The 10,622-nt window shown below is 45.5% G+C and overlaps 2 protein-coding genes across 2 annotated transcripts in view; both read left to right on the top strand.

Moving 5' to 3' along the window:
- Positions 1 to 467: 467 nt before the first annotated feature.
- On the top strand, positions 468 to 6,643 carry LOC142846898 (uncharacterized). The gene is made up of 4 exons (XM_075967663.1): positions 468 to 600; positions 1,987 to 2,086; positions 3,864 to 3,994; positions 6,350 to 6,643. The coding sequence occupies exons 1-4, from the start codon at positions 469 to 471 to the stop codon at positions 6,641 to 6,643; spliced, it is 657 nt and encodes a 218-aa protein (XP_075823778.1). The 5' UTR covers position 468.
- A 1,574-nt stretch (positions 6,644 to 8,217) lies between these two features.
- The window catches only part of Dcaf10 (DDB1 and CUL4 associated factor 10), a 45,202-nt gene continuing 42,797 nt past the window's right edge, over positions 8,218 to 10,622 (top strand). Inside the window, exon 1 of the mRNA XM_075967295.1 lies at positions 8,218 to 9,021. Within this exon, the coding sequence (XP_075823410.1) occupies positions 8,468 to 9,021 (554 nt within the window). The 5' untranslated portion in view covers positions 8,218 to 8,467. The remainder of the gene's footprint in view (positions 9,022 to 10,622) is intronic.

The following is a 10,622-nucleotide window of genomic DNA, read 5'->3' as shown; positions in this document are numbered from 1 at the left end:
GGCAACCACTTAACACACTTCCATTTCCTTACTGCTTTGGGTAGCCCCTCACATGAACTTTCCTGTTTTGGTTTTCTCTTGTCTCCCACCCAGGACCTTGTAAAATGCTAACCCAGGACCTTGTAGATGCTAAATAGAAGCTGTATCCCCTGTCCAAGCCCTCAACTGGCCTTGCAAGTATCAATTCCATGAGACCATATTCCCTCCCTCCGTCAAACATTACTGATTAATTGAGCATTGTTGCATGTTGGGCCCAGAATCCTTGTTACAGTCCTTCTAGGAGTCACTGCTAGAAGGCAGTGACTTCTAACCAGTGGGAAGTGACACAGGAGCTGGAACTGTGTGTTCTCTCTCCTTTAGGACCAGATACAGAGTGGCTGGCTGGGAAGGAAATCTGAACTTGTCTTTGTTTTCTTTTAGTCTCCTCTTCACCTTTTGACAAGTAAAGTTGGGAAAAAGTTGCCTGTGATGACCCTGAACTCTTACCCTTTCAAAGATGAGAAAGAAGAAAATTCCAAACCCATTGGTCGTTACCCTATTCCCTATAAGAAGGACCTGCCCTTTGACATCGTAGAGCTCATGGAGGAGATGGAAAGAAAGGTGAGATATACCTTGCTGCAGGGGTCAATGCCAGTGGGGAGCCCTGTATAGGCCTCTGTGATTGCCAGTACAGCTTGCCACAGTCTGTCTAAGCTCACCACTGTGGGTGGACCCTTCCTGGGTCCAGGTACCTTAGACCATACGTTCTTCCTCTTGGCTTCTGCGTCTTTACTCTGTCCCTTAGTGCTCTGCTCACTGTGACTGAGCTGCACTCTGTAGTTCTGTATAGCACTATAGTATAGTGCAGATATATAACCAATATATCTCAGTGAGGATATATGCTAACTGCTTAAGGGATAGGTATCTTGCTTTTTCCTCTAAAATCAAGCAGAAAAGTGAAACAACAATCTGATTCTATTATACAAAGTTAGTTATTATTAATATGTTGATGTTTTGTACTTCCCCATTTTCTTTGTAAAAATATCCATGTAAATTTCTTTAATGAAATTGTTGTCTTGAATATGTTCTAGGTCAAAAACATTCTTTTTTGTTGTTTGTTTTAGAGACAATGTCTCTCTGTGTGAAACAATCCTGGCTGTCCTGGAACCCACTCTGTAGACCAGACTGGCCTTGAACTCACAGAGATCTGCCTGCCTGTTTCCTGGTGCTGGGATTAAAGGCGTGCGCCACTATTGCCCAGCACATCATTGTTTTCAGTGGTGCCTTTTATGAGGCCAGTTGAATAAAGATGCTGTATTCATCTCAGCAATCTACCATTACTGGACTTGTATGTGTATATGTTTATCCATATAGCTCTTTGTACATTCATGAATTGCTCTTTGATTGAATTTAGTTTTTATTCCACTTTAAATAATGTGTTTTTCCATTTGTAGAGTAACATTGTAAAATCCACAGTATCAAATCAACTGCATTGCTTAAACTAATTCCTTAACAATTTTGTGGAAGCATATTTTAATAAAGCTGAATCAAAATAATGTATCTCTATATATCCATGTGATATCTTCTATATAAATCAATAATTACACAATCTGATTTTTTAAGACTTTTGACCATAATAGCCAAGGTAGATTCAGTGCTTTAAGATTCTATGGAAACAAGGAACAGCAGTATATACATATGCAGGAGTCTGGCAGCTCTGTAGCGTCTGTGTGGTGAGCTCTGATAGTAGTTTTTAGTAGCTAGGAATTTATTAGACCTAACCTGGAGAACCTAAATGATAGGGTGTATCAATATCTCTATTTCAGGATGTTAATTACCAAAATTATTGTATGCACTTTAGAAGTAACAGTTTTACCCTGAAAGGTGAAAGGATGCATAGGAGAGGCTGTCCCAAGACTGTATTTAACACAGCCATACCTCATTACTGTTACTTATTCTGATCCTAGTTTTAATTTTGTGTGACTCTGTCTTTTTCCTTTCCTGCAGACAGGATTTTTACCAAATGTATTTAAAGTGTTGTCTTACCGGCCTTTGGAATTCAGAGCTTTCTTTGCTTACTACAATGCCATCTATAATAAAGAAACAGGTAAAAGAAAAGGCGAACTAACACATTCTTGGATAAAGTTCATATACTTGGCTCCTGCCTTAGTATTTCTAGAGTCCTCGGTTACTACATCAGCAAGCAGCTCAGCTTTTGTTATATCTCTGGATTCTTGTTTTATTAGTAGTGGTAGTGGGGGGGGATGAGAGAGAGAGAATGAGAATGAATATGTGTGCCTGATTATATAGTCTTAGCTGGCCCGGGACTCATTATGTAGACTTATTATGTAGCTGGTGTTTTTCGAGACAGGGTTTCTCTGTGGTTTTGGAGCCTGTCCTGGAACTAGCTCTTGTAGACCAGGCTGGTCTCGAACTCACAGAGATCCTCCTGCCTCTGCCTCCCGAGTGCTGGGATTAAAGGCCTGCGCCACCACCGCCCGGCTGTAGCTGGTCTTGAATTCACGGCATTCCTGGTACCTCAGCTTGCCAAGTGCTGCGATTACAATCATACACTACCACATTCAGTGGCAGATTTAGATTTTGAAGCTAATGTCTGAATGCAGCTTTATGACTATAGTTGTAGAATTTAGCCAGGCGGTGATGGCACACACCTTTAATCCCAGCACTCGGGAGGCAAAGGCAGGTGGATCTCTGTGAGTTCGAGGCCAGCCTGGTCTACAACAGCCAGTTCCAGGACAGCTTCCTAAGCTACAGAGAAACTCTATCTTGAAAAAAAAAATACCAACAAAAAACAAAAAAGAACTTAAATTAAGTAATAATAATATTTTTTTCCTTGATTTTTCAAGACAGGGTTTCTCTGTGTTTTTTCCTTTGCAAGTGATTGAAAATTGGAGATAGCTTCCGGGTTAAGGACAGGGCTCATGTTCACTTCCCCCGTCAGCACTGGGACCTTACCTGGTGTAGACTTGTAAGGCCCTGTGCATGCTGCCATGGTCTCTGTAAGTTCATACGCCTATCAGTTCTGCTGTGTCTAAAAAGGCACTGCTTCCTTGGTGTCCTCAATCCCTACTAACTCTTATCTTTCTGCCTCCTTTTCCACATAGCTCCGTGAGCCCTGAGGGAAGGGGTTTGATGACTATATCCACTTAGGACTGAGTATTTCAAAGTCTCTCACTCTCTGCATATTGTCCAGTTGTGGTCTCTATTAGTTCTCATCTAGGCAAGAGGAAGCTTCTGTGATGATGGCTGCCTGAGACACTGATCCACAGGCACAGCAGACTGTCCGTCAGGACTCATTTTATTGTCCATTCCTTTAGCAGAACAATAGTATGTGCGTTTCCTACCTGGTCTCTGGTCCTTGGCTCCCTGAGCAGTGCCAGGCATTGTTCCATCTCACAGAGTGGACCTTAAATCCTATCATAGCTGTTGGTCACTCCCACAACCTTGGTGCCACTATTGCACCTGAGCATTGCACCTGAGATAGGTCCCCATTGCAGACTGGGCTGTGGTCACCTTTCTCCTCTGGTACTATGAATACTGGATAGTAGGATCGAAAGCTTTAGCTAGACAACAGCACAATCTCTCCGTGTTCAATGAGATATATAGGTGTTGTCTTCAGCAATAGGGCCTTACTGGTAGTTTCACAAATACTCTTGAGAGGAGAAACAGACAATAGAAGAACAAGGTGACTTTAGGAAGAGTCAAGTGACAAAAGATAACAAGAAATGAGAATGAGTATGCAGGTGAGGGTCAACGAGTAGGTTGTGGGCAGAGTTGTTGATAAACATGCTTAGGCTAGATGGGTTCTTTCTAAGCTGCTGTTTGGGCTCTCTAGACAGGTCTCCTTTCCTTTTCCTCTCCAGGTCGGCTCAGCAAAGCTGACAAGGAACTCATCATCGTAGTGACCAGCCTGGGTGACAAGTGCCTATACAGCGTTGTTGTCCACAGCGCCATGTACAGGGTCTACTCAAAGAACCCAGGACTCTCTGACCAGGTCGGTGCCTACCTCTCCTGTGTCAGTGTTAGGGCCTCTCTACCTGGAGAGAGGGCAGAGCCCATGTCCTTGTAAGGTGTGGGGCATACACCTCAAGTTCTTCCCACTATGTGAGTTCCCACCACTAGTCCCCTGCTTTGTTCGGTATACATGTCATGGTGGAGGGAGGGAGTAACTGAACCTCCAGACTTTATCCAAAAGTACTGGTTACTTGGCCTATATTCCCTTTTCTCTAAGGGAGTCTTTAAGTGTTCCACACTCTCAGTTCAGAGGCTGCGCTGGCATGGAACATCCAACTGTAAGCTGAGTCTTACTGCAAAGCTGCTCTTTGGTGCTGCGCTGCACTGCTTTCGTTTCCCAGTGCCGAATGGTACATTCACTGATTATTACAACAGGGACCAAGTCAGAGTATTAGCTTTTCTTTTATTTATTATTATTTTTTTAGCGCTGGCCCCGGGCTTTGGGCCAATCTGCCTATCTTTCTGGAATGGGCTCTGTCCTCTCTTATCACCAAGATTGATGGTGAAATAGTCCTGTTTCCCCAGTAAGTGCCTTACTCTGCCCTTGGTTCATCTCAAATCAGGCTTTTGGCCATCACAGGTGATCCTAATTATTCAGAAAATGGCTGAGGATAGAGACAGCCAATGAGGATTTGCCACAAAGCTTCCCTGGTTCTAATTTCTACAATGAAATCCCTTGGTTTTGGAGCTGGGGAACTAAAACATTTTCTCTGAATTATTCTCAAGTGGAGATTCATCAGTCTCTCTGCCCCTATGGTCTTCTCTCCTGGCCTGGGTGGAGATTGTATGACTAGCCTGCAGCTAACTTCCATGTCGGCCCGTTTGTCCTACAGGGTGCCCCCTCCAGTCAGCCGGTCCTTGCTCACCCAGGCTTTGTCAGGTATTGCCTCCTGGTTGCCATGAAGCAAGTTGTCATACTGTGGTTGCTAAGTTGGTCAAGTGTCTTTAGTTTTAGAAGTTTCCAGTATTTTACTCCAGCAGAGAAAATGTGAGTCTGTGGGACCTCATGCACTTGGAACCTGACCCCAGCTCTTCCATGACGTGGCCATATGACCTTAGGGAAGTTACTTTGCTTCTCAGAGCTGCAGTTTCCTCTTAATGAAGTGGGGATAATAAAAATACTACTGCTCGGATAATGAGACAATAAATTTGAAATGTCAAGCTCATTCTTAACGCTCCCATGGCTAAAATGTGAGGGTCTTCTTGGTTTTGTTTTTGAATTTAGCTTTGTGAGGCAGTCTCTTGTGCTGTAGCTCAGGACGGCTCGGAGTTCACAAGAGTAACCTCTCAGGGAACCTCTTGCCTCAGCATGAGCCACCATACTTGGATAAGTAGAAACTATTAATATCACAAATATTGTGTCTTGATTGGGCATCACTGGGGACAGCAGGGTAGCCTGTGAGCTCTACTGCTCTCATCTGGAAGGCAAGCTTTTCAAGTGTGAGGTTTCTGGTTTTGACTCTGAGTTTTTAAGCTACAAATGTTTAGAGGAAAAGAGAGGATTTGTAGGATTTGTTTGGTTTTTTTCAAGAGACACTGTCTTGTGTGTGTGTTGTTTTTTTTTTTTAATTTTTTTGCCTAGACTTTTACTAAACTGAATTAATAATCCTCTTATCTCAGCTTTGAGTAGAAAGCATTACCACTATGTCCGGTGGGGGGTGGGGAACTTTTTTCTTTTTTAAAGTTATGGGTATGTGTGTAAGCCTGCATAAGTTTCTGTGCACTATACGCATGTAGGTATCTTTGGAGGCTAGCAGAGGGTGTTGAATCCCCTGGAACTGGGGTTACTGCAGGTGTGAGCCAGCATGTGGGTGCTGGACACTGAACCTGGGTCCTGGGAAAGAGCACTAAATGCTATTGAGCCATTTTTCCAGCCTGAAAATAAAGAGGGTTTTGAAGCTAGAACAAACAAAAAGACTTTTAAGAATATTTATTTGGGGTGTGTGTATGTGTGTGTGCACTTTGCTTGCATGTATGTGTACCATATGTGCATGCCTGGTGCTCTCAGAGGTCAGAAGAGGGTGTCAGGTTCCCTGAAACTGGAGATACAGATGATTGTGAACTGAATCTAGCTCCTCTGCAAGAGCATGTACTCCTAACCATGGAGGTGTCTTTCTAGTCCCGTAAAAACACTTCTTGGTAGGCATGGTTTTGAACTTGATTTCCAAGTTTATATTCCATTAGGCTTGGCCAAGATATTTCTTGTCCTGCCCTAACTTTGCTCCCTTTATTCTAGAATAACCTTGAGGGATTTTCCCCATTGATTCCACTTGATCTTGGATTTTATTAGCTGTGTTGTACTGGACTAAGATTCTGATTGTGCGTTTCATTGTAGGTCTGTATAAACTGGAGAAAGTCTGACCTCCCTGCTCGAGAAAAAGCAATGATAGAGTTTGCACTTGCTGTTTCCCAAGCTGACGACATAACAGATGACCATTTCAAAAAGCTGGAAATGCATGGCTTCAGTAGAGAAGATGCCTGGGACATAGCTACCATCACAGCTTTCTACGCTATGGCCAACCGCCTTGTTCACTTTATCGACATCATTCCTAACAAGGGGTACTATTCACTGGGCAGAGACAAGGATGCTAAACAGACAGAGAACGAACTTACTGCTCCGAAAGGATAAAAGCCTGACAGGAAAGGCCAGTATTTATCATTTCAGTTAGGTTGCATTAGAAGACACCCATTGGATAGCAATTAAAAATAAATACAAAACATCTAGTTATTGGTTAGAGAAAAAAAATTGTTCCCCATCTGCCTGATGAAGTCCTTGAGTGTCCAGGGGCATGTGACACTTGAAACTTGGGGACACAGTTCAGAAAGCCTTTGTTGATTATTTGCTTCCATTGTGATCCAAAAGGACTGTATGGCAAAGGAATTCCCATGATGCTTTAAATATGAGTAGACATCTAATTGAATTTTGGCTAAAGTTGAAAATCTTTTAGCTTTCCAAATGGTATTACCTAGAAATTGGTCGATATAGACTGATCTGACGTCTGCTCCTTATTAACATGGCTGTGCGATTAGACTCTTAATATGGGACCCACAGGAACAGGTGCAGCTAAATTTAGTTCTATTTTCAGTGCCTTCTCAGTTTTTTTTACTGATGTTACAGAATCTTTTTTTAACTATTAAATTTAATTTTTAAAACAATCTTTTCTCATTTTACATACCTATCCCAGTTCCCACTCCCGCCCCTCTTGATGTTATAGAATCTTAGTCATGTGTAATATGCTCTTATTTTAGGTTTTAGTAAAAAAATATTTGGAATAATTGAGTGCTCACATATTAAATACAAACGTTTAAAACCAAGGCATTACTAAATTACTTATTCTCTGTGTTGCCACTTGTCTTGAATTTTTATCAGTGAACACTTGTTTTGTCTTCTCTACAGTACTAGGGGTTTAAAGTCAGGGTTTCACACATGCTAGGCAAGCGCTCCACCGCTGAACCATACCCTCCGTGAACAGCTCTTAAATGGCTTTGGGACTTTGGTATGTTTTTCATGTTGAATCCCTGAACTGTGAAATCTGATTATCTGGAGCCAATACAAACTAAATGAAGACTTACTGATTTTCTGCTGACGGTTCAGCCACTAATTACTTCCCTCCAGACGTCTTCCAGGTCTATCCTCACAGGCTAGATCATCCTCCAGGTTTACCATTACAGTACCAAATGTGAACTTCCTACAATGCTGCCCTTAACAAGACCTAGAAAATTTGTCAGTTCTTGTATCTGCCTTTCCTTTTCCCTCAAGCTCTCCTTTTTGAGAACTAAGGTTCCTTGCACAACCCCCCCCCCTCCATTCCTTGTTAACGCTTTCCCCAAAACAGGTTATTTGTACTCAGCTGCAGCCTTGAGAAAGGCCCTTCGTGCAGTGCTCAACAGATGCAGTATGAGCAGGGAGGAGAAGGCGGGTTTGAGCAGATATTTAAGGCACCGATATAGAGTCCTCTATTCTAGGCACTGTACAGTCTAGTGCGAATGTTCTTGAATCTTTAGGCTTGTAGGCTGAGTAGGCAGTGTGCCAGGAGACTTACCGTGTGACCTACAATAATACAGTAATGTACCCACCCCCCTCACCCCGCCCAATCTCGTAAGGACAGCAGTAGGTAATCCGACCCAGTCTAGTCGGACTGGTCAGGCACACAGCCAGTCGTGCTCCCTGACAGCTGTGGGCCTACTCAGCTGCTTGTAGCTGGTCCTGTGCGTCCGACCTTGCTCACAGAGGGCTAGTCGCTCCTGACCTCACAGTCCTCCTGGGCAGGGGCGCTCCCGACTCGGCGGTGTCCTTGCTTTTCGGTCCCTGACGGAGGGCAGCCTAGCGGTGACGCGGGTTTCCCAGCCGGCGGATTTAGGACGCGGCACCCGGAAGTGGCGGCTGGAGCGGGAGCGCTGAGTTGTCGGGCGGCGGGACAGCGGCCCGGAATAGGGGGCGGGGGTGTTGGTCATGTTTCCCTTCGGGCCCCACAGCCCGGGCGGGGATGGGGCGGCTGGAGCTGAGGAGCCGCCGCCTCTCGGAGGGCCGGCGGCAGCTTCCAGACCGCCCTCTCCAGCTCCGCGGCCGGCGCCCCAGCAGCAGCAGGGAGCTGACGCGGCCCCTCCCCCGCCCGCAGCCCGGAGCCCTCGCCTCCCGGGCGGCCCCGCGCTGTCGTCGGCTGAGCGTGAGGGAGAGCTCGCGGCCCCCGGAGCTCTGGAGCTGTCGGCCGCTGCAGCGCAGGCCGAGCTGTCACCGTCGTCCTCGCCGCGCAGGCGCTCGAGGCCAGACTGCAGGGCCGGCCACCGGAGCCGGCAGGGCCTCGGCTCGGGCCTGGGCGGCCCTGGCGCCCGACTGTTCGGGTGGCTGAGGGAGCGGAGCCTCGGCCGCGGGCTGTTCGTGGACCCGGCGCGGGACAACTTCCGCACGATGACGAACCTGTATGGTTCCATCCACCCCGCGGACTCCGTGTACCTCAGCACCCGCACCCACGGGGCTGTCTTCAACCTTGAGTATTCGCCCGACGGGTAAGTGCCTGAGCCGCAGCTGCCTCCCTCCGCTCAGGGCGGCTTGCGGCGGCCGTCGGCCTTCGTGTCCCTGCCACCTGCGGGAGCACGTAGTTTGTCACCTGTGAGCCCCGCCCTGGCCTTTTGATATTGGCTGGCCCAGTGACGCCCTTGGGGGTCCTGGCGGCTCTTTGCTGGTCTGTCAGAGCCGCTCCACAAGGAGAAATGCCTGATGCACTGTGCACCGTAGGCACTCAGTAAATACACTTTAAATGCCTACCGTTCCGCTGTTATCCTCAACTGGCCTTTCTCTGAGCCAAGCTTGTGTTAAAAGTGTTCAAGGTAAGAAGCCTTCAGAATCTTTAGACCTTGTGCCAAATCCTGCCATGAGCAGGCATTCGAAAACTCTAGAAAGATACTAAGACACTGCAGAAATACGTTTCTCGGTGTTTGGTGCTATTTGTGGCATAGACTACATCCTTGGGTTAAGAGTACCTAACTTTTTTTTAACTGGTTCACTTTAAACTATAGGACAATTCCAAAACTCTCCGAGGTCTATTTAATACTTTATCTTGTGCTCGGACAAGTTCAACGCCAATCAGAGGAAAGACACTGTTCATGGTTTCACCTTAAGATGACATATTAATAGCATTCTTAGCACATCGGGCCTCCGAGTTACTAGTCTCTGGTTAGTTAATGCGTTCATTCACTCAATCCCCCATTAACCCGATGCTCCTGGAACACTTGATAGGTTGCGAATGCATGGATAACAGCAATGAGTAAAGCTAGCTAATGACACTTTTATTGAGCCGAGGCTCTATTAGTTCTATTGGATATGAGATTCTGTAGGTGTACTACAAATTGAGATAAAGGCTTAAAGTCTGTTGAGCTAGGCTACCCTGAAAAAGTGACACCTGGATCAAGATCAGGGAAAAAAAAATTGCAGGAGCCACATGATTCAAGACTGCTGGGTAAAGAATAGAAGTATTTCAGAGGAATGTGGACTTAAGCTGAAGGGCCATATTAGCATAAAATGTTAGGAAATGGAAATAACGAAACAAATTTTTCAAGGAGGAAAGACCTCGAATATGCTGAGAAGCCTGGGAACACAGTTACTGAGCAAGTAAAACTTGTTCTAGTTCATTGATGAGAATGCTTGTCCTTTTTTTTTTTTTTTTTGAGACAAGGTTTCTCTGTAACTTTGGTGCCTGGCCTGGAACTAGCTCTTGTAGACCAGGCTGGCCTCGAACTCACAGAGATCCGCCTGCCTCTGCCTCCCGAGTGCTGGGATTAAAGGTGTGCGCCACCACTGCCAGGCAGAGAGTGCTTCTTCCTAATTATACCTGGTTCTAGAATCTCTGCAGTGTTTCCTCATAGTAGTTGGCTGGCGTTTTAGCAGTGGATGCATACATGAGTCTGGAAGAAAGCTAATGAGAATAGAAACTTCAGCTGAAGCTTATTCATGGCACCTTCTTCTTTTTTGCACTATTCTTCAAGCTTTCTCCTCACTCCCAAATACTGTCTATGCCACTCTGTTTTGTAGCTCAGTTTTACCAAACTGAACCTTCAGGATTTGAGAAGTAGTTTTATTGATTCTCTGGAGGTAGAATTTTAAATAGAAA

This window comes from Microtus pennsylvanicus, chromosome 3 (genome assembly GCF_037038515.1).
Source record: "Microtus pennsylvanicus isolate mMicPen1 chromosome 3, mMicPen1.hap1, whole genome shotgun sequence".
Classification (NCBI taxonomy): Eukaryota; Metazoa; Chordata; class Mammalia; order Rodentia; family Cricetidae; genus Microtus; species Microtus pennsylvanicus.
The sequence above is the reverse complement of the archived record's forward strand: the minus strand, read 5'-3'. Positions and strand labels throughout refer to the sequence as shown.